At 33.2% G+C, this 26,360-nt stretch overlaps 3 protein-coding genes and 1 pseudogene across 6 annotated transcripts; 2 read left to right on the top strand and 2 right to left on the bottom strand.

Moving 5' to 3' along the window:
- The first annotated feature begins 1,851 nt into the window (after window positions 1–1,851).
- LOC111006994 (protein FAR1-RELATED SEQUENCE 3-like) lies at window positions 1,852–4,139 on the top strand (annotated as a pseudogene). The gene is made up of 3 exons (XR_015791964.1): window positions 1,852–2,767; window positions 2,851–3,615; window positions 3,710–4,139. The product of XR_015791964.1 is annotated as a protein FAR1-RELATED SEQUENCE 3-like (transcript).
- Window positions 4,140–8,083: 3,944 nt separating this feature from the next.
- LOC111006896 (vesicle-associated membrane protein 711) lies at window positions 8,084–12,235 on the top strand. Its single transcript, XM_022278996.2, has 4 exons — window positions 8,084–8,597; window positions 9,534–9,724; window positions 10,431–10,594; window positions 11,780–12,235. The coding sequence occupies exons 1-4, from the start codon at window positions 8,378–8,380 to the stop codon at window positions 11,868–11,870; spliced, it is 666 nt and encodes a 221-aa protein (XP_022134688.1). The 5' UTR covers window positions 8,084–8,377; the 3' UTR covers window positions 11,871–12,235.
- Window positions 12,236–12,976: 741 nt separating this feature from the next.
- LOC111006850 (BSD domain-containing protein) lies at window positions 12,977–16,720 on the bottom strand. Its single transcript, XM_022278934.2, has 3 exons — window positions 15,964–16,720; window positions 14,415–14,599; window positions 12,977–13,682 (listed from the first exon to the last, which is right to left on the bottom strand). The coding sequence occupies exons 1-3, from the start codon at window positions 16,508–16,510 to the stop codon at window positions 13,254–13,256; spliced, it is 1,161 nt and encodes a 386-aa protein (XP_022134626.1). The 5' UTR covers window positions 16,511–16,720; the 3' UTR covers window positions 12,977–13,253.
- A 2,160-nt stretch (window positions 16,721–18,880) lies between these two features.
- On the bottom strand, window positions 18,881–25,068 carry LOC111007287 (ENTH/ANTH/VHS superfamily protein). Of its 3 annotated transcripts, none has more exons than XM_022279593.2 (16): window positions 24,911–25,068; window positions 24,148–24,271; window positions 24,003–24,072; window positions 23,717–23,814; window positions 22,927–23,068; window positions 22,737–22,837; window positions 21,888–21,971; window positions 21,675–21,725; window positions 21,502–21,567; window positions 21,360–21,425; window positions 21,186–21,266; window positions 21,020–21,097; window positions 20,726–20,896; window positions 20,095–20,173; window positions 19,782–19,900; window positions 18,881–19,559 (listed from the first exon to the last, which is right to left on the bottom strand). In XM_022279593.2, the coding sequence occupies exons 2-16, from the start codon at window positions 24,244–24,246 to the stop codon at window positions 19,203–19,205; spliced, it is 1,662 nt and encodes a 553-aa protein (XP_022135285.1). In that variant the 5' UTR covers window positions 24,247–24,271; window positions 24,911–25,068; the 3' UTR covers window positions 18,881–19,202. The 3 variants fall into 3 exon arrangements, with proteins under 3 accessions (XP_022135285.1, XP_022135287.1, XP_087982058.1); XM_022279595.2 differs by having other exon boundaries at window positions 20,726–20,893; XM_088125932.1 differs by lacking the exon at window positions 24,911–25,068 and adding an exon at window positions 24,807–24,827.
- Between the last annotated feature and the right edge of the window lie 1,292 nt (window positions 25,069–26,360).

The following is a 26,360-nucleotide window of genomic DNA, read 5'->3' as shown; positions in this document are numbered from 1 at the left end:
CAAATCAATCTTTTGTTTATTAAGGTAGTGAAAAAAAAATATTTTAAGAGCAAAGACTGTTAAGGACAACGGTACCACAAGTATCTCCACAATGATATCATACCAATGAAAATAAATTCGTTTTGGGTATAGTCCTCACGTTTTTGCTTTTGGTTCCACCCAAAAGATCTCATACTATGGAGATAATTGTCCTCCCTTATATATCAATGAAGATAATTGTATGCCCTTTCTCTAATCAATATGAGACTTTGTTTGTAATATTTACGAACCCAAGAGATACTAATAATACTATATAAAAGAATGCATCCATAGATTTGATTTTCGTTTACCATCCTAGGTCACAAGGTAAAATATTATAAAAAAATTCAGGTCTTGAGATAACTCTTGCATCTGACAAATGGGTACTATAAAAAGTATATAACCTTCCTCTCCCTCTTCGAAAGATAAATATCTTATCAAGCCTATAATATCAAGTTATTTTAATTTAAATTTGCTATCGATTTGTAGTAAAAAAAATTTGCTATCGATTATATCTTAATAATTGCCCACCAACGGATTCAGGCACGTGTATAGATTTCGAATCCCACCTTGACATGTACTAAAAAAAAATAATTGCTTAAAGTTGCATTTCCTTGGGTCGGATGGGATTGTAACATTTGGGCCTAATCTTTTCGGGCTAAACAAATTGGCTCAATAATTTATAGCGACATTAAAATTGAGACAAAATTAGAGATAATATCTTGGGATGACTATTTTGAAATGTTAATTACATGAATGTCTTTAAGTTTCAACATTTACAATTTTAGATTATTGCATTTAGGATTTTATTTTAATATCGTTTCTACCCTTATTTATTGCTTTTTATTTTATTATAATTTTTAAATTTTAAAGATTTGAATCATTAATGTGTAATTTTATTCATTTAATTCTTGTGGGTCTCATTCAAAATTTCAACCTTAATTCCTCAAATCTCTCTTTCAAAAAAGATTTTTTTTTTCTCTCACCAATTAACATCTTCCAATTTTGTTAAATGAATATTTTGGCTGCCGATTCTCTTTCCCCTTTTGTTGCCGATTTTCTCCAGCCACCGTGCAAAGCCGTCTCTCTTCACGTCTTCATTTCCAAGGTGCAAAGACATGACTGCCAGACCTTAATTTTCCATCTTCAGACCTTCATTTTCCATTTTCCAATGTGTAAAGAAAGGTATTCCATCTTCGTCTTCACGTCTTCGTTTCTTTTGGACGTTTATTCCCGTTCATTCCCTTTGTTGTTCATTCCCGTTTTTCATCTTTGCAGGTATTGATTTCTTCTTCCCCAGACACGTCCAAACCTTCAATTTTCGTTGCTGAATAAACTTTCTGTCCACGTCTTTGGACGTTTCCGACGTCGTGTAGCGTGTTCCTCGTCTCCTGTTTTTACCATGGGTAATTAATAGTCTTCCGTTCAGTTTGGTATATATTGGGATATATTTTATGTTGGTGTATAGAAAGTTGAAGTTCTTAGAATTAACATATAAGTATTCATGATTACATTTGTATATATGGGTATATACGGTATCTGTGTATATAACTTATATGTGTATATATCTTTTAGTTATATATAAGATATATACACATATATCTTATAGTATTGTAGAATGGGTCCTACAAAATTGAAGTTCTAAACGTCTCATGGTCTGGACGGTTATTATTATTTCAGATTATTAACAATTAAGTATTTATTTGTATATTTCTAGGATGTAGTGTATACACCATGAACGATTTTTAAATTAACTATTATTATTGATATAGTGAAAAATAATATATATTGATATTAATATTGTTTTATAAATATCACATAGGCAGCGATTCTATTCCCGTGCGCATTCTTCATAGTAGATTTTGGAACGACAGAGATAATTACGTGGAATATAAGATTTCCGAACTAAGTATACATCAGGACATGTCATACGCCAATTTGATGGAAGAAATAATGAAAATTTTGGGATTGGTAGGTAGTTCTGATTATCCTGATGTATTTGCATGCGTTGGAACCATTCAATTTATTAAGAAGGATATGAAAATATCAGATGACAAAGATGTGCATTGGTTGTACAATATCATTTCTAATGGTGCTATCCAATGCTGTAGTTTAGTTGTCGATTGTAGAAATTGTCTTTCTAACATATTAGACCACATGCCTATTAATACTTCAAGTTCTATGGACAATGGTATACAGTCATTTGGTCAATTTTATCGGTCCATTGATGTTGCCAATATTTCGGCTACTTTCCACATTAAAGTGAATGACAAGTTTTGTGGAAAGCGTAATTTACAGAATGCATTAAGGTCTGTTGCTATAAGAGATAATTTTCAATTTAGGACTGTGAAATCCAATCGTGAAGTACTTATTGTTTGTTGCTTGACTAACAACTGCCAGTGGTTTCTTCATGCTTCAAAGTTTGGAGATAAAGGAAGCGAGATTTGGATAGTAAAGAAATTTGTACACGAACATACATGTTCTCTTGAAATAGTACTTAACGATCATCGGCAAGCAACTTTTTCTGTTATCAAGGAGTTTATTAAGGGTAGGATTAACATGTCTGGCACTGATTTGCCTAGTGTTAAAGATGTTATATCCCATGTGCATAGAGAACTCGGTATTAGTATCAACTATCAAAAAGCATGGCGTGCAAGAGAATCTGCCATAAAAGAAATTAGGGGATCACCTGAGGATTCTTATGCATTGATCCCTTCTTTTTGTCATATGATTAAATTGAAGAATCCAGGTATGTTTTTATTCCCTTATTTACACTATATAAGTTTATTATAGCAATATATTATATAATCTAATATATACGTAATGTTACAGGTTCAGTTTGTGATTTTAAAATTGACAATAATGGAAGGTTCCAGTATATTTTCATGGCTTTGTCGTCTTCTATATCTGGTTGGAAATATTGCCGACCTGTTATTTCAGTTGATGGAACATCAATGAAGAATAAGTATGCTGGCACCTTGATATCAGCTTGCACTTTAGACGCGAATCATCAGATATTCCCTTTGGCATTTTCTGTTGTGGATTCTGAGAATGATGCTTCATGGGTTTGATTTTTTGAACAGCTAAAACGATGTATTGGTGTTCGTCAAGACCTTGTAATTGTCTCAGATAGGCACAAGAGTATAGGCAAATCAGCTGAGAAGGTTTTCACTACTGCTTGCCATTGCATATGCGCGTACCACCTCTTCAAAAACTTGAAGTTGAAGTACAAGGATAAGGTTTCGGATAATTTATTCTTCCCATGTGCCAAAGCATACAATGTTGAGGATTTTGAAGATAACATGCGTCTTTTAGATTCTACTGTACGAGGCATACGTGAAGAATTATCGGTCATAGGTTTCTCTAAATGGTTCGTCCAGATACAATTTTATGACAACCAACATTTCAGAGAGTCTAAATGCTGCCATGAAAGATGCAAGAGAATTACCAATTACTTCCATGTTAGAAGTTGTGCGGATGATGTTGCAGAGGTGGTTCTATGAGCGTAAGAACCATGCCGATTTTCAAATTACTGAATTCACAAAAAGTGTTGAGAAAAAGTTAAGAGAACAAATTTCAGATGGTCGTACAATGCATGTAAGTTTTCCTAAGCAGTTCTACCTTTAATATATGTTTGTACTCTTAAATAATTAAAAGCTGACTTTTTGGTATTTTTTTAAAATTCTTTTAGGTTTATGCTGTCAACAACGATATTTATCAAGTAATTGATAACCATAGACAGGTTGAGGTAATACTTTCAAAAAGAAGTTGTTCGTGTCGTAAGTGGGATATCGTTAAAATACCTTGTTCACATGTCTGCGCTGTACTGACTCAGAAGCATTTACCTACAAAAGGTTACGTCTCCTTGTACTATTCAAACAACTATTTACGTTCCACGTACAGTGGAAGTATACACCCATTAGGTCATCAGTCAAGTTGGAATATCCCTGAAGATGTGAAGATTATAAAGATGCTTCCTCCCAATGTGAAACGTCCTGCTGGTAGACCAAAGAAGTTGAGGATTTAAACATGCATTAGAATTTAAACGACGTGTTAAATGCAGTCGTTGTGGTAGATATGGTCACAATAGGAAGTCGTGCAGATTTTCTCTTACGCAATAGTTAAACATTGATTCGTATGTTTTTTCATGTTTTTTTTTCATCATAAAACAATTTCATATTATTGTTTTTAATTTCAGTTATATTTTATTCAACTGAAAAATTCCTTTCATATATTAAGTCTACAACTGCGTGTTTTATATTTTCCCATATCAACACTGTAAGTTATATCCACACATATATATCTAATGCACACATATGTCACATATCTCACTGTAAGTTATACACATATATATATCCATATACCCACAGATATCCACAGATATATCAACTATAATATTAATTTAATAAAACAGACTATAAAATATATCCCCTTGAAAACAGCCATTTCAGATATGTGATTAATATCCATTCGAGTCAGTTTACTAGATTAGCCAAGTAGGACAACTTACTAATTGTCAATAGTTCAGTGTCTAGTCTGATATAGTCAAGTAATTCCAATTACATTTATATGTCACAGTATTTAACACTAAAAAAAGTATTGGATCCAATGGTTTAGTTACCATAAAAAAAGTTTCAATATATCCAATATAGCTAGTTCTCAATTAAGAAGTCATAGTATTCCAGTACATAAAGTTAATAATGAACACTATAATTAACTAACACAACAAAATTCGGTCATGTACTTCATTACATAAAGTCAATCAAAGTTGTGATAACAGGTTGAAAGTTGGAGCATCAAAATCTTCAATGCTTGATAGCTTTGATTTATGATCTTCAGCTGAACCAAACTTTGTAGTGTATGGTGATCTATGAACCTTAGAAGGCATCACCACTCTACGTTTTGTTCGTCTCAATGGTTCAACTTCCTGATCTTTCAATATTGGAATCATTTTTCCATTCTCCCCTTTCTTGAACGGACCTGTTCCTCTCAACTGCACATCAAAATATTTGTATATACATATAACATAACTTTATATGCAGCAATGATAGAACCAGAGCAAGCATTATGCATCAGCAACTTGGTTGACACTATTTAAGAATATTCTATATATTATATACAACAATATCCCTTTACATTGAACAGACCAATACATCCAACGGCATATTCATTGGCATCTAATAGCATATTAGTTATCAACGATCTTAATTCGAATACTTACATCATAGATGTACATGTCTCCATTCTCCGATATAATATCATTTTTAGAGATGTTCTCCTTGTCCTGCACGATTCAATTTATAACAAATAAGATCACATATTTCGACTCCTTGACAATATACTGAATCATAGCATAAAATGACATTTACCTTTATCATATCTCTCTTTTTTCCTTTTATCCTTGCATCCACACTTCATTCTGTAATTCAATCAAGATTAATATAATCAATATCCATAAGAAAAAAAATTTAGACGTAGAAGCATTTCAAAATTACCATAATCACCTTTTCTTTGATCGTATCATCTTTTTTCTTCTTCCCCTTAATTCCCGACACGTTCTTTGCTCTTCCCACACCCCTTTTCAATTTTTCCAATCTTTCAATTATTGAGATTTCGTCCTCCTGCATTTTTCAAAATTCAAATTAGAATGTTATTTGAAAAGATAGGACTAATAATAATGCTTCAATACCTCAAATTCTTCTCTCTCTTTCCTCTTCCCTTTTCTATCATCCACACTATCTAGTATTACTTTTTCCTCTGTTATTTCCTCAATACGAGGTTGATCGGCACGCACCTGTAAATATCATATACATATATGCATATAATGGTTAACGATTGTGTATCTTTTCAAAGAGTGAATATAAAAAATATCCATATGTATTACCACAACAGGAACTATTTGAGTTCCCACGACTTCTTCTTCTTCACTTGGAAACTCAACTGTAGGTTCGCATCTACTAACTTCACTCTCAATTATGTCCTCTCGTTTAGGTGAAATGAATATTTTCGAGTATTTAGCATAACGTGGCATATTACCAAACAAATTATTGTAAAATGCCGACTTCGATGTTTGAGCTTCCTTTACATTCTTTTCTTCCTCAGTGCTCTCCTAAGAGCACACCGATTGAAAATTGTCAAAATATTGCAACCTACATAATTCTTCGAAATAATATAATAAGCAGTATTGCATACCTCTTCGCTAAGTTTAACATATAAAGGTTCTTTGTTCTTCTTGCTGCCAGATTGGTTCATTAACCTATTACTTCTTCTTATTTCTTTCTGTTTTGGTACACCCTTGCACTTCACCATGTTAATGTAATCAAACAAATATATACCTACATAAACCATGGAAAATACTAAATATATTCCTCATATAAACGATCTTCGATTATGTATACAATTTATACCTCATACAAAATATATTCCCATATATACAAACAAATACTTCAGAATCATTTATGTTTATAATTTAATCTACATCAAAGAATATCCAATCACCAAATGAACCACTTTATAACAACAACTTGACACATTCATAAAGCATATGAATGTAAGCACCATTGGCACACCTTCAAGCAATTACCAAAACAACAAATCATTTTAGAAGTTCCAGAAACCCAAATATTTGAATGGACTGAGATTGTTAACATATCTTATATACTAGTAACTATAAAACGAATACAAATATAAGTTATATACCCATATATACAATATATGGGTATATATATTCCCATATAAAAATATGAACGACTCTCTTAACTTATCAGTAAGATATATAAGATTTATATTAATATAATGAATATATCCCCATATATTCAATATATTCTGCTTCAATTAACGTAATCATAAATCAGAAAACAATTGGAAATAACGCAGTCTTCACAACCTAAACTTTGGATAAGGTCATTCCAAGGAGCATGAATACATAAACACAATTCATTTTCCATAGGCAAATAAACGATATTCAATTAAGTATACAATTTATACCTCATATACAATATATTCACATATATACAAACAAATACTTCAAAATCATTTATGTTCATAATTTAATCTACAACAAAGAATATCCAATCACCAAATGAACCACTTTATAATAACAACTTGACAAATTTATAAATCATATGAAAAAAAGCACCATTGACACACCTTCAAGAAATTACCAAAACAACAAATCATTTTAGAAGTTCCAGAAAACCAGAAATTTGAAATCGATTCAGTTATATACACATATATACAATATTGGAATGTCGCCTTATATACTAGTAACTATAACATAATTACAAATATAAGCTATATACACATATATACAATATATACGCATATATACGAAATCGATTCAGAATGCATCACCTTACTATTGGAATGTCGCCTCAAATGTCGCCTGCAAAATTTCGTTCTCCGACGGTAAATGGAGGTCTGAAACCTACGAATACGGCAAATGGGATATAACTGAAGCATTTCAACAATGACGGAAGTACACAGACGAATTGTGCAGACGGAAATTGAAGCAGACAAAGCAAAGACGACGGCTGGAAACTTACCGATACAGCTTCCGACGAACGCGGCGAAGTCAGACCGGAACAGTCACGGCGGACAAGGAAGACGACGACCGACGAACGGTTACACAACCCATAGACTACCGCAGACGGAGGAAGCGTAAAATGCGGAGAAAAAAAATCGTTGGACGTTTTAGACGGGATTTGGGGATTTTTGGGGGGTTTTCAAATTTGGTTAATTTAGGGTTTTCTTTTTAATTTTTTTGATTTTTAATCTATTTTGGAAAGTATCATTAACCTTAAATTATGAGATCCAAATTATAACCTTCCAATTAATCAATTTTGCATCTTTAAATGAATTAAAAATTAATTTGTAGATACATTAGGGTATTTAAGTAATTTATGTGATGGATACCCTCATAAATAAGGTTGATACATGACAAATGTGTAAATTCTATACATTCCATCCTTTTATGTAATTAGGATCTTAAAATAGCTCATCAATCTACAAATCCCATAAAATTATAAAAATTGAAAAATGCGTTTGTAAATTGTAGTTGTATACATTTTGCCGCCAAATTCGGGCCAACGCCTGGCCAAACCCCCGACGCGTCGCGTAACGCTAATGGAAATGGAATGACTTTGCATTTTCCAGCGCTGCGCATCTCCAATTGGTTCTTCTCTCCCATCTGTCCTCCAAAATTGGGGACTTAAATTTCGGCGTCATGTAAGAAATCTTCTCCTTCCGCTGAAACCATCTGTGTCAAATTAACTCTGGTTTGCCCTTCCCGACGTCTCTGGCCACCGAGTTCCTCTTCTTTTCTTGTCGAAACTTAGGTTTTCGGCCGTGAAGAGGAGCGATGGGGATTCTCTATGGAATGGTGGCCAGAGGACACGTCGTTTTGGCGGAGTTTTGCGCTACGCAGACCAATGCGAGCGCCATTGCGAGGCAGATAATGGAGAAGATGAAGCAGGGAGACGATGATAGCAATGCGTCCTATTCTCATGATCGCTACATCTTTCACATCAAGAAGACCGATGGCCTGACCGTTCTTTGCATGGCCGACGAAGCCTCTGGAAGTAAGCCTCCTTTTGAATGATTTTTAAACTCTCAAGTTTTTCTGCAACTTAGTTCGAAATTCGAATCCAGCGAGCCGGCGAGGTATGGTTCCTAATTGAGATAATAATAGGTTGCTTTAAGTGAGATTTGAGGATCGACAATGCGTTCTGAGAATTTGTTTGTTTGCGATAGTTTTTACAATGTTATCATTTCAATGTGGTTCCTGATAAGCGATTTTGACCTCTTTGCATCGATTTCGAATGATATTGGGAGAGAAATTCTGATGACTTCAATGTCTTCCTCTTTCTATCTGTTCAAACAAAGTGGTTGTGTAACAATGGTAGGTGCAAGTCACAAGCCAAAAAAACTTAATCTATCGGTTCGGCTGTTAAACCAAACATTCGTAAGTTCACTTTTTGTGTTGTAATTTTATGTTGATCGAATTTCATAGTTCCTGAGGGCAGAAAAAACTGTTTGCTCGAGGCAGATTTGTTTTAAATCATTTCTGGATTAACAACATGTATAATAAATGCCTTATACTTCAGTTTTTAGACCATACAAGTATTTTGAGGAAGTATTGAAGGTTGCCTCTAAAAATTGGAAAGAAACTTGTGTGAGAAAGTGCATTTCTGTTTTGTTTTCGTTTGTTAGTTCAATTCCTTGAAACAGAATGCAACCAGTTCGAAACTTTGTTTAAGCAGTAGATGCTTTTATTACGATATCAGGCTTTAGTTCTTGTTGAGCTCTCGGAGATTATTCAGAGCGAGAATTCTCGATTTGAATCTACTTGTTTGCAATGGAAATTTTCTTTATCTGTATTAAACGAGTACTATCACTTAGTTTACTAGCTTTCATTTTTTTAATATCTAACTCTTATTCAATTTATCAGTTTCACATTCAACGTGATCAGAGAGTAGCATTCTCATTAACCGGTGATACTTTCAATACTTGTGCAGGGAGAATTCCTTTTGCATTTCTCGAAGACATTCACCAAAGATTTGTGAAGACTTACGCTCGTACAATTCTCTCAGCTCCTGCATATGCCATGAACGATGAATTTTCAAGGGTTCTAAGCCAACATATGGACCATTTTTCCAACGATCCAAATGCAGATAGGCTGAACCGCTTAAAAGGTGAAATGAGTCAGGCAAGTTCCGAAAATTGTCTATTGGACTCTGTTTGATCTAAGTTGTTCATCCTATGGATATTTTGAGCCTTTGAAACAATGGTTCATCGTGCTTACCAAAATTCAGCTAATAGTCGTTGCTGTTTTGTACTGTCTCTTAGTCTAAGCAATTGATTTAATTAGCATCACCAGAGTACGTAAAATAAATACTTTGATGGTAGATAAGAAAATTTCTAATGATCCAATTGCTGATAGGCTAAACTGCTTCAAATGTGTCAGGCAAGTTGACAAAGCTGTCTAGACTCTGTTTTATCCAAGTTGTTTTCCTAAGATCTTTTGAAATAATAGCTCCCTGTGCTTTCTAAAATTCAGCTAATTATCGTTACTGCTCACCACTGATTCTTAGCAATTGAATTAATTAGAATCAGAGGACGTTAAAGAAAGACTCTGTTGATATATAAGAATTATTATCTGATGGTTTTTTGTAGGCCAGAGATTAGTTTTACATTCTTTATGTTAGTTTACGTTCTCTCTTATAAACACTTATAATCTGCGTAAGACTGCTAAGCTATAGAGTAATATAACATTTCAGTTTTATCAATCAGTTCAGGATAAAAAGAGCCCTATTATAGTTAAAATAACTGTATTTAAAGGAAGCTAGTTCACATCGGGCCAGTATCTGGTTTCACAATTTGTTAATTCATCATAGAATAGTATTTGATGACAGGTGAGGAACGTGATGATAGATAATATTGACAAAGTATTGGAGAGAGGTGACCGCTTGGCTTTGCTGGTCGAGAAAACTACAAATATTCAAGGAAATGCAGTTCGATTTAGAAGGCAATCACGTCGCTACAGAAACACCTTGTGGTGGAGAAACTTCAAACTTTCGTGAGTATCTTTGACAATATTCATATAGGTTTTAGAAACTCACTCAAAAGACGTGTGAATTACATGCATATATTATATATATAAGGCTATTATGTTTTCTTTCACGTTGTTCCTTTAAATTGAAATGCGACTTCTTTATTTACTGCTTTTGCCATGATTTCTAGAATCATGCTACTGAGCTTGGTTAGATTGGATAATACACCCCTCAAAATAGGGGGTGCTTATTGAACTCTTAAACTTTTGAGTTAGAATGGATAGCAATTAGCATAAATGGTAGAATAAATTAGCAGAGTTTTGATACCACTTGTAGAAGAAATTAGCGCAAAGGAAAAGAAAATCTCTTGAGGAAAGAAACTTTTATTAGAAAGAATTTGAGAGAAGACTCACTCTCTAACTCTCTAACTCACTTTCCTCACTTCTTTCACTCACTTCACTTGCCTCAATTTCTCACATTACTCACTTGATTGATTCACCTACGGAGACATCTCTTATTTATGGGAGAAGAGTTCTTGGCAGAGTCCAAACAAAAAGAACTTTATAGGCTCCTTTTAAATCTTACATATTCTAGATGCTTCTAATCTATTCTTATCTAAAGGAACTCTCTAGAATTTCTTGTGGCCGGAGGGAAAAGCTAAGATACTTCTAGAATTTCTTTTTACATACCTATTAACAATCTTTAAGAATAATGAAAGAGATATGTAGAGACTACCATGAAGCTTCTAGATAGTTAGTGCTGTATTTTAATATAAATCTCGTTTTCAGTATATTCTCTAGTCATAATTAAGTAAAAACTCATTGATAGTTAAAACTAATAACTAAAAGACTGTCGAGATTAAATTTATTGTACCTAATTATAGCTCAACTGGTTAAAATATCAACCGAATGACCTTCGTATGTTTGTTGAATAAAAAAAAAATTTAAAAAAATAAAACTGAAAAACTGTACCACACAAGTGCTAGTTGGTGGATCTGTTTCCATCTATCATTCCGGCCAATTGATGGAAGAAGATACGTCCGAACGTTCCCTGAAAAATCTTTTGTCATTATATTTGTGAGTCATTTTCATCAGTTTCTGACCCCTTCTCCCCCTCCACTCGCACTGAACCCAAAATTTCCTATTTGCATAAACTGGGAAATTCTGCGTATAAATGAGGAGAACAATAATCAACGTGCGTTTTTCCTGCAGATGTTCGTTGTTTTTCATTTTTACGATGGTCCTCTATATTGTGCTAGCATTTTTCTGCGAAGGACCCCTCTTGCCGTCCTGCTTGAATTAAGTGAATGCAGAAGAGAAGACGCAGCTAAGTGACCTTTACCACTTGTTCGAAAACACGTGCCTTATTGTATCTAAGTTGTGCACTGAAATATATGCAGTCTAAATCTTGTCCTGCAAAAATTTACGCCAACTTTTGTGCAACCATCGGTATCCCATGCTTGGTAATAGGCGCTGGAGGCATCAGGTTCCTCGTGGCTAGCAGAAAGTCATGGCATTCTTCGGTAAGATACGCAAATCTGTATTCGCTTTATAGTGTTCCACTGTCTGCCCTTAAAATTAATTTCCTAGGGGTCATTTCAATTTTCAATACATTTTTGTTTTTTTTTTTTATTTTCTATTTCTATAAATCATATTTATTTGAGTCTTTTTCTTTGCTTTCTAATCTATTATAAGATTACTCCATAAATCATAGCCAAATTTTAAAATGTAAGAATTATAAAACATATTCTTTGTTTTTAAAATTAGTTAAAACGCCAAATTTTAAAATGTAAGAATTATAAAACATATTCTTTGTTTAAGAACCTATTTTTTAAAGTTAAAAAAAAAAAAGCCTACGTAATACTAGCAATGGATATCTACTTTTTAAAAATGTTTTCATAGTATGGCAAAATTTTGAAAACTAAAAATAGACTTTGAAGTGTTATTTTATTTGTTAAATTTGACCAAAAATTCAAATATGTATATAAGAACAATGAAAGGCATACCACATGAATGGTGAATTTTTGAAGTGAACTTTTCATAAAAGAGACCTAAGATTTTGAAAACATTTTTAAAAAGCAAAAACCTAAAGGCTCGTCTGTTTCTTGTTTCTCGTTTTCAATTTTCTTAAAAAATCTAAGTATTTTTCAAACTTTGTTTCTTGTTTCTCATTTTGTAAGAATATTCTCACAATTTTATAGAAATTTTGGAAACAACTTTCTCTTTTCTTGTTCCCATTTTCAATTTGTTTCAAAACATAAATAAAAAAATTATTTTATCAACCTTAATTCTTAGAGGTTGAAACCATATAATATATTTTTCTTCATTAAAAATAAAGAAACAGAAACAATAAACTGGAACATTACCAAAGAGTCCTAAACGACCAAAATAAAGATACAAGTGACATCATAAACCGAAGAAAACCAAATCAAAATCATTATCAAGAAACCGGATAACCATTAGTTTGGAAATTCAATTAGGGGAATAATAAATGTGCTAAATTCTACTAGAATCCCAACACCTTATCAAGAAAACATATGCACAAAATCTATACTTGAATTTTTTTTTGAATGTTCTTTTCTTGAATTTTTTTTCTTTTTTTTTTAACTTTAATTTTTGAAAAAATAAATATTGGGGTGGGAGTTGGGGAAATACGAGGTGTTCTAGTGGTTATGGTCCCACCTGTCTAATCAAACTCATCCACATTAAACCAATCACTTGATTCTCCTTCTGAATCTCTGTCCTGCTTCGACGTCGTATGCTGAACCAGCTTCGAGTCCAAATTTCCATGCAGCTTAACCCAACCACCAGACTCGGCTGGGGATTTTGTTACAGAAAATCTTCCAGAAAAATCCGAACCGTCGTTCTCCATATCACTGAATGAGATATCTTCGAGCCCAAACCTTTCTTTGGCATCTCTAGAAGATTCTGAATCTGCCTTTTCCAATCCCTCACTCCCCTTGATGATCTGAGTCGAGATTGCTTTTTCCCCAGGTGGCATATTTCCTTCTTTCGTGCCACAAACCGAATTATTAGTAGAAATATGGTCAGAGTTCACTTGTGCTCTCTTTTTTCTTTGATGCATCTCCAGAAGTATGTTTCTTGCTTCGATAATCTATCCGAAAAGAATAACAATAATGAGGGTGTCGCATTATTAATCTGAAACTTCAAGTAAAATGAACGTGGGCATCTGAGTTTGACTTTAGTCCTATCATTTTATTTGAACATTAAAGACTGGCAAGGAGGAAGCCAGCTGAAAAGATAAAAATACAACAATAAGCTCATAACGGAAGAAGTTTAAAGTCACGAATTTAAGAGATCTCTATGCAATCATGGTAGTCAAGTCATAGATTGCAAAAACTACAGGAGCCATGTGCGTATAGTAGGGATGTTTATCAGTTCTCAAATCGAATTGGACTGACTTGAACCCAATTACAGTCCAACAAACAATGCTTTGTTATTCCAACCATAAGAAATGATCAAACCTAACTGGTAAGTTTGAATCAATTCAATTCCATTTATTTTACCATTATGATCTCTCTCACACATCACATGTAGGTGGAAGATTACGGATATTCAATTTTTAAGCTAATATCCGAATGGGGATCAAAGTTATATTAAAAATTTTTGCATTGATCTAGCATGAAAAAGCAGTACAATTCTACATAGAGTAGTTGCAATCATAGAACCACAGAGAATGCAAAAATATCGAAAGCAAGAAATATGTAGGATATGCGATATAATACGGCCAGACAGAAAGCCACAAGATGATTCTAGCGCAGCAGAAGATCTAAAATTATGCAAAATATGCAGTGTGCGGCAGTTTAAAAGGGAAAATAAGTCTTACTTGAGGGCTTGATAGAAGCTCAAAATCATGTTCATTGAATCTTGGAAGCAGCATTGAAAAATAAATAATCCAGAATAGTTCATTGCTCATCAAACTCTGAAGCTTTATTCTAAGAGCTGATATATTTGGAATCAATTGTTCCACAGTTGAAATGTGTATTCTCTGAACGTCAGACATTTCAAAATCTGCAATAAAGCTAATCAAAGTATTATGCTAATACTGAATGAAAAATCAAAGCTAATACATACAATAGAAACTTGCACATACAAATTGCCCACGTCATGAAATCCTCATCAATTACCACGGCCAATAGGAAAGTTGCAGTGATTAAATATAAAGGTATATTCATGAATTCTAATGCTGACGCAAATAGCAATCCAATTTATTAACCTTCATGCATCATACTTTCGTCACGGTCGATCGATTAATAATTTGGTGAAAGCTCACTCAATCGGAAACACAAAATAAAATGAGAATGAAAGAAAAATTGAGAGGACAATCAAAGACATGATATTACCAACTTGCTAGAAAATATGTACATGTGCTTTCTCATAAAAGATCCAAAGATCATGCGGTATACTTCATAAATTCCTCTCTTTTTCCTATAAAAGGTTCTCTAAATTTTCTTGTCTCCTAGTTATTAAGAGGGGAAGATGACAGAAAATACAGCCTGCATTTTTTAGAATTTTTCTTTTTGATAAGAAACAGAGAAGTATTATTAATCACAAATGGAAGAAACGGCCTTAGCCTCGTATTCTTAGAAATTAGAATACAACGAAGTGTCATGATCACTTGGCATTGTCTCATCAAGAAGACAATGTTACGAACCAGCTCTTGCAATATAACCATCCAAATTCAGATGAATGCTTGTTGTCTTATCATATCACTCATCTAAACAGGACATAATTCACACCATATTGGATGTGAGAATAAATATTTTTGAGTGAAATCAAAAGCAAAGCTGTGAAGAAAGTTATGCCTAAAGTGGGCAATATCATACCATTATGGAAATATCTGTAATCTGAAGTACGAAGGTACTATTGTCCTCAACGATTTATATTGTCATTTATGGTTATAGTAGAAATATATTTGGATAGACTCAATATTGATAAGATGGAAGAATTCTTGGATGACAGGTATTCTTATCGACCTACAACCAACCAATGCTCCGTTACTACTCTCTACAAGTATAAACAGAACATGCAAACTCCAATTTGAAAACATATTTTCCACGAATCAAAGTAATCAGATAATTAAAGAGATAACAAAAGAAATTTAGAGTCTGTTTTCTCTTCTCAGGTTTAGTTGTTGATCTAGATATATAGATTTCAACACGTCTAATATCTCAAAAACTATATTAACTTTATCATCTTACAGTATTACATTGATGCATTATGAATTAATTTTCACCAAAAAAAAGACGAATGATGGAGAAAAAAGCAGCACAAGGTCTTTATACTAATCTCCATTTATGAAGAATTCATTGGTCAATGATCAAATAATGACATACGTTTTATCACAAATTAACAGCAAGAAAATTAGGATTTACCTGTATCATCGAGTTCCAGGGGAAAATCCGTCCAGTACTCTGGCCGCGAAGAAATATCGGTCACAAAATTTAGAACCTCATCCGTAATTCCCGGCGTACCGCCAACAGATTCGTCTTCAAATTCCTCATCCTCCTCATCATTGGCAGAATGACTCTGAAACGGAAGCAAGTTAGAAGCAAACCTGGATATCTCTCCAACAGAGAGCATCAAGAAGCCGGCTCTCAAGCTGCCGCCAATCTCCGCCAGATCATTCCGAATTCCTTGAAGCGCTTGCGACGCCAACGGAGAATACGAACTCGAATCGGAAGAATCGACGGCAGCAACGACCGCCACCGCCGGCGGTGACTGTGGAGCGAGAAAGTTGGCGACACCACGCAGCTGGCGGCTCAGCGATTCACCCAGCGCGGAGAAGTCGTCTTTAACAGAAGGATTGGCGGCGGTGAAACGGAGGCATTCCGACGACGACGACGAACTGTTCGATTGCAATTCGGCTGCGCTATCATCATCATCATCGCTGGCTTGAAGAGCCTTGAAAAACCAAGACATGATTCCCTCCTACGACAGAATTAGAATTCGAAAACGAAAACGAAATTGAAAGAGAAACAGAGAGAGAGCATATCGCAGAGCTTTGGAAGTGGTGAAGAATCTCGTTCGTTCCTTATTCACCGTATCTCGTATCTCTCAACTCTCGCGCTCTGCCAAAAGTCACTTTCAAAGTTCTACTTCTGCTTCAGTTTCATCTCTAACCCCAAAAATGCTTATTTCCAAATCTTATTATCCTCTGCGAAACGTTCCAGAATAACCACCTCTATCACACCAAATCTCCACCGTTGGGTCCACTGGCATTTTACCACGTCCCCTTCAAGATACGGAGCTTAATTAGCGAATCTGATTTTTGTCCATTGGAGATAATTTTTACGTTTGAAATTTGAAAAGGGAGAAAATCGGGGAATGATCTATTTTGGGCTTTTTATTTTAATCTCAACTATTTTAAATTGTGTTCATGTTGATTCAGTTAATTTATTTTGGATTTTTGTGATTAGATTTTTTTTTCATAAATTTAAATGTAGTTACGATTTACATCACAAGAAATATATTAAAAAAAAGGTCTGTAGAGTTTGTTTTTATTCTCTGTTTTGGATGGATGTGGTTAAAATTTTCATGTTTTAAAAGTAGCAAAAAAAAAAAAAAGGCCAGCTCTACTATCTATATGTATTATGTATGTATGTATATATATATATATATATTTTTTTTTTTTTTTATAGACATCCGTAATTTACCATTTTAAATTTTCAGGTTATATATATATAATTTAAAATTTGAGACATTTGAATATTATAATATTTTATAGACGTCTATTATTAATATAATTTACCATTTTAAATTTTAAGGTTAATAACAATATTAGGGATGACATTAGAGATAACAATATGAGATTTAAAATTTCATTATAATATTTTATAGACGTTCTATTATTAGTATAATTTACCATTTTAGATTTTCAGGTTTGAAGAAATATTTTCTATTATCAAAATACTCCATGATGATTCTTCTACCGTATGATATTTTAATTTATATTTTCTTAATAATTTAGTTAATACATTTATTAATTATTGAATTTTAAATTTGTAATATTTATTAATCAATGATGGCAATTAGTTCCTTTATTCCATATTTTCTTTTAGTGAAGTATTTAAATCAGGTGAAACTAAAGGGAAAAAAGAGGAACAATATCTCTTGAATAAATTGTGGACTTCAGCCGTGAAGGGACACCATTCAAAAGATCTTTTTTTTCCAAATTCTATTCAGCTATTCTTGTTATTTCTACCCCATTTGTTATGACATTTTAATATTTATTTTCTTAATAATTTGAATTTCATTTAAGGTAAATATATTTATTAATAGTTAAAATTTCAAATTTTGAATATTTATTATCTTATTTTAAATTTATTATTTCCTAATAAATTAATCTTCATTTAAGTCAATATTAACACTCATTAATCAATGATTATTTTTTAAAAAGATGAATTCATTAATATGAATCAATTTTTTTAAGGAAAAAAATTCATACTAATTAATCAATTAAGTTTTCATTCCATAATTTTATATTAACCTGACGTTATTGACTTTATATTTCATATATTTGATATATACATGTATTCCATTATGATTTGTATATACAATTTGAGATCACTATGATGCATATAATATAATTTGTTATATACTTTGATGCATATGATATAATTTGTATATAGCAAATAAAATGCCCCTCCAACTCAATTTTGAACTTCCTTTTACTAAAAATGAAAATCCTAGATAAGAAAATTGATAATTAAGAGGGAGATTTTTTCTTTTCCTTGAGTTCGAATTTGGAAGATAATTTCTAGTTAAATTTCATTTGAAAAATATATATATATATAAGAATTAAAACTTTTTTTTTTGTAAAATTTAAAAATCAAAATAAGACAGCTATATATATTTTGTTTTACAATGACCAAATCATTTTTTTTAGGGACGAGGGATGAATGATTGAACTTCAATACTATAAAAATTTACTACCACTTTATTTGTACTGTACTTTGTAGTCCGTGACCACTCCCAATTTAATGTTATCCAAATGTGATGTGTACTATACTTTGTAGTTCGTGACCAATGTAATGATATAGAAACATCGTGTCTTCTCCCTGTTCCCTTGTCTCTCGCCGTCGAGCATGAAAACGAATTAAAAAAGATAAAATTAAAATCCTTAATATTCTGAGGCAAATGATAAAAATTCAAGGATATGAATATCAAAGTGGGTTTTGCATAAATTTGCTACATACTGACATTTTACAAAGTCCTATGATCCATAAATGAATCCTAGAATAAGAAAGAAAGGACAGAAAGGAAGAAAAGAAAAGAAAACTATGCAAAAAATAATAATAATAATAATAATAATAATAATAATAATAAAAGAAAAACAAAGAAAAAAAATTGCCTGCTTAATCATTCACAATAGTGAAGCAGGTTACCAACAATTTTGCCAAGCATCTAAAACATTATTACCATCTTTCATGACACAAATAATCAATCCAAAGTTTGTCTCACTAATTATTATAAAAAGAATCTCACCCTAGCTAACTTGACTACTGCACATACACAACATATTGTACATCTGTATACTCCACATTTAGCAGTCCCCAATCCAAAAAATGCTTCATCATTCACCTTCCTATCAGAGTATGTTCTTTTGAAGATGTTAAATGAGACCAGTATATGGATTGGAAGCGTGAACAGGCATACCCGGACCGTAGTGGTAGGTATTCGGCCCATGAGGATTTCCAAAAGGATTCGAATGTTGTGGCGGAGGAGCCATCATCATCATCTGCTGCTGCTGCAACATGAAAGCTTGCTGCTGGTTGGTCATAGCTGCCATTTGTACTGAATGAGGTGCAGCCACTGCAGTTGAGGCGAAAAAGGGATCGTGGACTGGCTGCTGCCCCATGGGACCGGGCCCCGGGACTGGTTCCCATGGATTGTAACTTGTGTTCTGATTATTTCTTCTGATTGCATCATCATATAAGCTGTCTAATGTAAGCAAGTCCAACCCTCCGGCCTTTTGCAATCAGTTCAAAGCATTATCAGAATATCATAAATTTGGGCAAAGAAAAAATGGAATATTGTTTAGAACAGCAGTAGAAGACTAACGATTTTCTGGTCATAACTAGATGAAATGATAAAATACGATTAGTACAATGCTACCGGTTACATCAGTATAATGTAAACATTCAATATAAATGCGAAACTCTTTGTCTAGTGGATATATGCAATGAAGTACCAGTTTGCTAGAAGCAGCTACGCTTTCATTTGAGCTTGGTGCCGTAACAAGTGCCAATTCCCAGCCTGTAGTTGTTGTACCATTCACTTGGCTTGGAGCAGAACTTGGTTGTTGATCGGCTGTGATCACAAGCAGTAAAAGTACAGTGAGCTAACTCCACGTGTACACTAATTCCAATTTTCCACATACAAAGCAACTTCTAAAAAATTTTTGGAATACAATCACTTCAAATTTGGCTTCTCACGTGGGGCACAATGTGTTTTCTATTACTACTGAAACTTTGAAGAAAATACAGAAAGAAAGAGAGAATTACCAACTGGGACAATTGCCAATGCCATTGAATTCTTCTCATCTAAATTGGAAGTAGTTTCGGGAACAGGATCGTTCAAACCCTAGCCAAAAAAGGATAATCATCTCGCTTCAGATGAATTTTTTAATTAAAACGTATATTTCAAATATGTGTTATCTATTTTTGTTTCATTTGTTACTGAATACTTTAAGCATCTGTTGATTTGAAAAGTTCAAAATATCCACCACATTTACTTCCGGAGATTCTGAAGACTATATAGTTTTTTAAGCATTAAAATAAAAAATAACACCAGATATGTAAAAATAAAATTGAGTTATTAGTTAATTTAATATGTTATATATTTTTCAAAAAAGCATATCAGAATTATGATAAAATTAATATATTGTTAAATTCATAACCGTTGACTTTTTTTTCAACACAAAAAATATTTTCAAGACTTCATTGTTTATCATTTTTCTAATTTAATTTAAAATTCATGATCATCATTTATCCAATTTTGGTAAGAAAAAAATTCGTGGAGTTCTTTTTACATCATATACCATCCATGTGGTAAAAATTATTAACTATTAGTGAATCATGGTCATATCATAATCTATAAGCATTAAGAGTAGATTAACTAACAACATAAGCTTACCAGCAAGTCAGGTTGTTCAGTCACGGGTGGTTCTACTTTCACTGGTTCAGGTGGTGCTGGAGATGTGGCCGGTGGAGGTGCCACTGGTTGTTCCACCTGACCTACCGGTTCCTTCTTATCCTCGATAGCCAAAACTTCTTTAGGGGAAGCCAGTTTATTATCAGCAGCCTGCTTATGATGATTTACCAAAAGTAGTTCAGGTGGATTATCATAGCCATAGGATTATATGAGGGCATATCTGAGTACAAACAATTTCGGAAAGCATAGAAATCAGTATGAAAAAACAAGCACTACCTGGTCCCTACAAACTGTTGAAACCCGTGGAGCTTCTCTCACATATTCTTCCATGGCTTGTAAAAATGATGCAGGGGGCTTCAAAAATAGGCACGCGGCATATGAAACTTAGCTTTCTTTTAGGGAAAAACAGCAAAAAGACAGATAGCACAGGTGGACAATCTACCTGTTCAATCTTCATAGACTTCTCACCACGCCCAATATCAAGACTTTTACAAACTTCATAGAATTCAGAGAGCCTCTCTGCCTGCAAAAAAAGAGAAAGTTACAACAATTTCTATGCAACTCTATCTTGTGCACTAGTATGAGTTGATGAAAATCGCAATCCTGGTATCAATACCTGCTGACCAGCCCTCCTGTAAATGTCCAGGGCTCTCATTGCATCTTGGCGTTGCATCTCAAAAAACTGAATACTTAGACCAAGTTAATTTCAGTTTCTGCATTTACAACATGCTTTATCTGACAATCATATCAATTCTTACCTTGTCAACTAAATTGACTGTACCATCACTGATGGCCTGATAAATTTTAATGCTCTCAGAAGCAACCTACAGAAAGATAGAAGACATGAGAATGAGAAGGATCAAACATGCAAACGAGTAAAGCCACAGCCATTTTACTGGGCATGCAAGATTGTAGTGTAGGAGGTTCTTACCAATGTAAGTGCCAGCCGTATCACAAAATTATGAACTGCGGCTCCTTGTGGCTGCAGAAAAGTTAAACATTATTCCACAATAAATAATAAAAAATAATGGGAGTTTTTATATTTAAAAATAAAACCATAGCACATATTGTTTTCGGTAATGATAATAATCATCTACTCATTGAGAGAAAAGTAAGTCTAACTGAATATAATGTCATAAATTACCTGACAACCAAGTACACGATACAGGAGCTCTTGTAATGCTGGCAACTGCTCAAGCAACTCAGCAGTGTCTAGATCTTTGGTTCTCTGCACCATTATCCATAAAATTACTACTTCGACTAACTGAAACAGAAGTCTCAATTATATGAAACTTAAACAGCAATTATATGTAGTGAATTGGTGGCAGGCCTCTCGAGGAGTATTCCCATGCTTTATGCTCTCTGATTGTGAGATGAGGTTCAAGCAAGTTTGGTCTCATTATTTATCTTCTTGGAACTTGGGATTTAAAAGGAATCACATGTCTTTCATCAGAAGTTTCATCCCGTGATAGGGGAGGATGGGAGAGTTTGGAGCAGTGATACTTCCAGCAGCCTTTTCTTCTCTTGGTCCTCTTTGGTCAACCATATTATTTGAAATATTCAAAGTCTTCCAAAGAATATTGCAAACTTTATTTGGAAATGGCGGATCCAAGATTCTTTTTTTGGACTCTTTTCCATAAAAAATGAACATTTTGGATAGGATATTAATAAAATAAAAATAAAATAAAAAATGAGGTGGAGCTTCCCTCTTCTTTTGACTACATAGGAGTTTGTCGACTTAACTATGGCAATGGAAAGTTTTTTGGAATTCCTTCTGACTATGTATGAGGCTCCCTCTTCCTCCTTTTTATTATTCTTGAATTAATAATATTTGTTTCCTTAAAAAAACAAATAAAAAGAAAGAAACCTTAAGAGAAAAAAAGGTGTGCATGTACCAATTGGATAAGGAAGTAACAAAATCTCCTAGAAACAACATTAGAAGATCAGATGAAAATAAGAGGATATTAACTGGCTAAAGAAATTATTTCCTTACCACACGATCTGTCTCAACATCATACTTCAGCACACGAAAACATTCCAGCCTCTCCTCCAAAAATAAGGCATATGAACGTACCCAAGCAGAATAATCCCAAGCTACATTCAGCACGTGAAAATTTTAGATTGAGATTTGCATTCTTTTTAAATTATCTTTTACAAATTCAGTGCCTTAGAGGAGGAGGTACCATTAGCACTGGAATCATCTTTAAAATGAGCTAAATTAAGCATGTGATTTCTTCTCCTGCCATAGTTAATGAGTTCTTCATGAAATGTGGGGTCCACTTCCCGTAAAGCACGATGGATAACAACCAAAGTTTTTAATGCAACCTAAACAGTGAAATCATAGTTAGTTATACAAATGTCATTGGCACACCAAATATTATTTGGAGATGAAATCTTCACTCCAGGCCGTCTGAGTTTTGAAAAATACCATAAGCAATCACATTAAGATGGATGGACTGAAAACATCACTTGTCCTAGAGAATATAAATTAGTTTGACTAACACTATTCTTAAAGTTTCTGAAGTTATATATATAGATCACTGTCTTACTACAGAGGGCAAGTCTTTTACGATTATATCACTTCATCTTATGCTTATCTTCCAGTTTTCAGCAATAACGTTATTAGTTTGTTCAAGTTGCAAAATAAATGCTGATCAGCCTTAGTGACAGGAAAACTTTCCTGATATTAACAACGCCATCAATTTTGTGTCTACAACAGATAAGAGGGCTTTTATTTATACTTTCCAAAGATTTTGCACAGACTTAACAGAACTGGGTGTAATAGATCGTGATGTCAAATGTGCAACAATACAGATGATATAAGCTCAAAAAGCTACAGAAAGATTGCATGTTCCGAGTATAACTTTGAAACAGGAAGATATATAATTTTCATGGTAGCAGTTCATTTGCAAAGAATACAGAAAGATGTTGCAAAGATTCACAATGCTTAACATAGCAAACACGAAGACTTACTGCCCAATTATGTGTCTTGGATAATCTTCTTGCCAGACCATGGATGCAATATGCAACATCAGCTCTAGGCCTGGTAGCTGAAATAGCTGCAAATATAGCTGAAAAGAAATCCAAAACCATCTTATTTTAATATTATGATTTCTATTATCGTACATGTACATTAACAGGTAGAACAACAACAAACACAGTATCAAATAAAAATGTAAAGTTCATATGAAGAACACGGGAAGACACGTTCAATTGTACAATAAAATTACTATCCTGAGAAGGGCATGAAAGAACACACCTCGAATATGTTTTTCCTTTGCAGGACGTTCAACATGATTTGTTGCCTTAACTATGGCAATGTCTAACTCCTGAATTCAACATGGCACCAAGAACATGAGATAGATCCAGGCTATAGGATGCATTGAGAGTAGGACTTATAGTACCTTATAATCACTGTTAACTTTAGCTAATGAAACTGTGGTAGTATCCTTAAGGGCTCCAAGTGCTTTTCTAAAGCTGTTCTGTGTACCCCCACCTGACATTCTCCCTCCCTCGCTATTAACAAATCTGCACCAAAACTCAACAAATTGATATGGTTCCCCTTGCACAAATAAGAATTATACATAAAAATGTCTTACAATACATTGCATTATTCATAAACCTGCATAAATAATTAATAACATGATCCGTCAATTGATCTGCCAATTAAAAGGCATCATTGAAGCAAATAGCAAACCATCAGTGTAGTCAAGGATCGTAATCAACGTCATATCCACTAGCAATGGTTTCACCGACACTCAAAGCATGAGGATAGAAAAGCTATAATTCCGGCATGGAGAACAAAATTTCGAAAACCGAATTTAAATAGTAGAAACTAAAAAATCGAAACAATTATTTCCAGAGATACGGCATGAATACATCAATAAATATACATTAAGAATCATTAAAAACACAGATTGAAACGCCAATAAGTTCAAAAGGGAAAGGTCAGAATCAAACTGAACGACCTAGATTGCAGTATATATAAGCCCAAAGTGTGCTGTAAACAAGTATAAACTAAGAAAAGCAAACAAAAACTTGACTGAATAGAAAGATCTATTACAAGTAGAGCAGGATTCAACGCAACACACAGCCGCATCCACAGTTCGAGCTGAGATTAGAAACACAAAATCCGAAGCAAATAAAAGATCATAGAGCTCGTTCTACCTCAAACTGAATCGAGAAAGAGAGAACACGGGTCGATCGGAGGCTAGTCTGCGACTGAAGAAAAGTCGAAAATATGGAGCTCTATATGGTGGTCGTCGGCGTCTCACACAGCTTAAACCATTATTTTTTAAATATTATTTTTATTTCCTTTTCTTTATTATTATATATTTTTTCTTTTTCTTTTTCTTTTTTTGCTTTTATATCTTTTTTTCTAAATCTGTCTCTTATAATCTTTGCTGTCAGAAAAATACGGAATTGTAAGAATTTGTACTGCGCCGAAGTTAAAACGGGAACTATTCTTCTAAAACGCGTTTGCATCTGCTTCCTGCATCCTTTCTTGAGATCTCGCCACGTGTTGAGAATGACGATGATCTGTCATCAACGACTTTGGAATAAATGTCAAATTAAATATTTGACAATGACTGGTTGAATTTTTGGAGTTAGTTAATCAGGGAAAATTTGTTGGTCTGTTCAAGAAATATACCAAAAGTTGGAGTTTTAAAGTTATCAAACTCAAAAAAATAATAATAAGAATAAAATTTTGTTTTCTTCAGAGAATATTAATATTTAGGAGAGATTACTTCTTGGCTAATTAAGCTCGCGTAAATTAATAAAACAATTAAATATCTCTATTAATTTTAAAAATTAAAAATTCAATTTAATTTACCATAATAATTTTTGTAGTTCAACACTTGTAAGGTAGAGAATTAAAATATCAACTTCACCAAATTCGCTGAACTTGATTTCAATTGGTGTTTACTGTAACCATTCGTAATAAAATGAATTAGTTAGCCGAAATAAGATAATATTTTGCTTAAACTACATTTCATTAACGTACGGTGTGAAAACTTGAGAAAGCTTTAATTTTTATCCTTTTTTTAATGTAGAAACCATTGAAAATGGAGGATTTGAATTTTGAATCAATCTTTAAATAACCAAAAAAAAAAATAGTTGAACTATTCCTATGAAATAGACTTCCTGATAATACGACCAATAGATAAAAAATTAAAAAAAAAAACAACGACGACAATAACATAAATATTATATTTTAGAAATAAAAAATTAAACTACTAGGTTACCACAAAATCAACCTCTTTAATACTGCTCTAGTTGGCTGCTAACATGTAGACTATTATATAAAATAATAATACAAGCCCCCTTTTCCTTTCACAATATTACATTACAAACTAAGAACAATAGATTTAAAAAGCAATCAGTACAAAGAGATATTAATCTTGATTACTTCTTTTAAGAATACAACATTATAAATATATGGGTGGAGCTTCAAACCTCTAATGTATAAGAGATGTTATTAATATCTTAATTAATGGAACTAATTATTTTACTATTTAAGTTAGATTCAAAATTTGATTTTCTTTTTTTCTTAGGCTATTTTTGTCCATGTACATTTGACTTTGGTTCAATTTAGTTGGTGTAATTTCAAAATATC

This window comes from Momordica charantia (assembly GCF_013281855.1).
Source record: "Momordica charantia cultivar OHB3-1 chromosome 6 unlocalized genomic scaffold, Mcharantia_2.0 BLBB01000006.1, whole genome shotgun sequence".
Lineage (NCBI taxonomy): Eukaryota > Viridiplantae > Streptophyta > Magnoliopsida > Cucurbitales > Cucurbitaceae > Momordica > Momordica charantia.
Note: the sequence above shows the minus strand (reverse complement) of the source record. Positions and strands in the feature narration are given on the sequence as shown.

Excerpts from the sequence above, each read along its gene's own strand:
- LOC111006896 (XM_022278996.2), top strand. The coding sequence starts at position 8,378 with ATGGGGATTCTCTATGGAATGGTGGCCAGAGGACACGTCGTTTTGGCG. Across the intron at positions 9,725-10,430 it reads TAAAAGGTGAAATGAGTCAG|GTGAGGAACGTGATGATAGA; the intron begins GCAAGTTCCGAA and ends ATTTGATGACAG. Across the intron at positions 10,595-11,779 it reads TGGAGAAACTTCAAACTTTC|ATGTTCGTTGTTTTTCATTT; the intron begins GTGAGTATCTTT and ends TTTTTCCTGCAG.
- LOC111006850 (XM_022278934.2), bottom strand. The coding sequence starts at position 16,510 with ATGTCTTGGTTTTTCAAGGCTCTTCAAGCCAGCGATGATGATGATGAT. Across the intron at positions 14,600-15,963 it reads CCTGGAACTCGATGATACAG|ATTTTGAAATGTCTGACGTT; the intron begins GTAAATCCTAAT and ends GCTTTATTGCAG. Across the intron at positions 13,683-14,414 it reads AGCTTCTATCAAGCCCTCAA|ATTATCGAAGCAAGAAACAT; the intron begins GTAAGACTTATT and ends CTTTTCGGATAG.
- LOC111007287 (XM_022279593.2), bottom strand. The coding sequence starts at position 24,246 with ATGTCAGGTGGGGGTACACAGAACAGCTTTAGAAAAGCACTTGGAGCC. Across the intron at positions 20,174-20,725 it reads CTGAACAACCTGACTTGCTG|GGTTTGAACGATCCTGTTCC; the intron begins GTAAGCTTATGT and ends TTTTTTGGCTAG. Across the intron at positions 19,560-19,781 it reads TAGCTGCTTCTAGCAAACTG|GCCGGAGGGTTGGACTTGCT; the intron begins GTACTTCATTGC and ends TGATTGCAAAAG.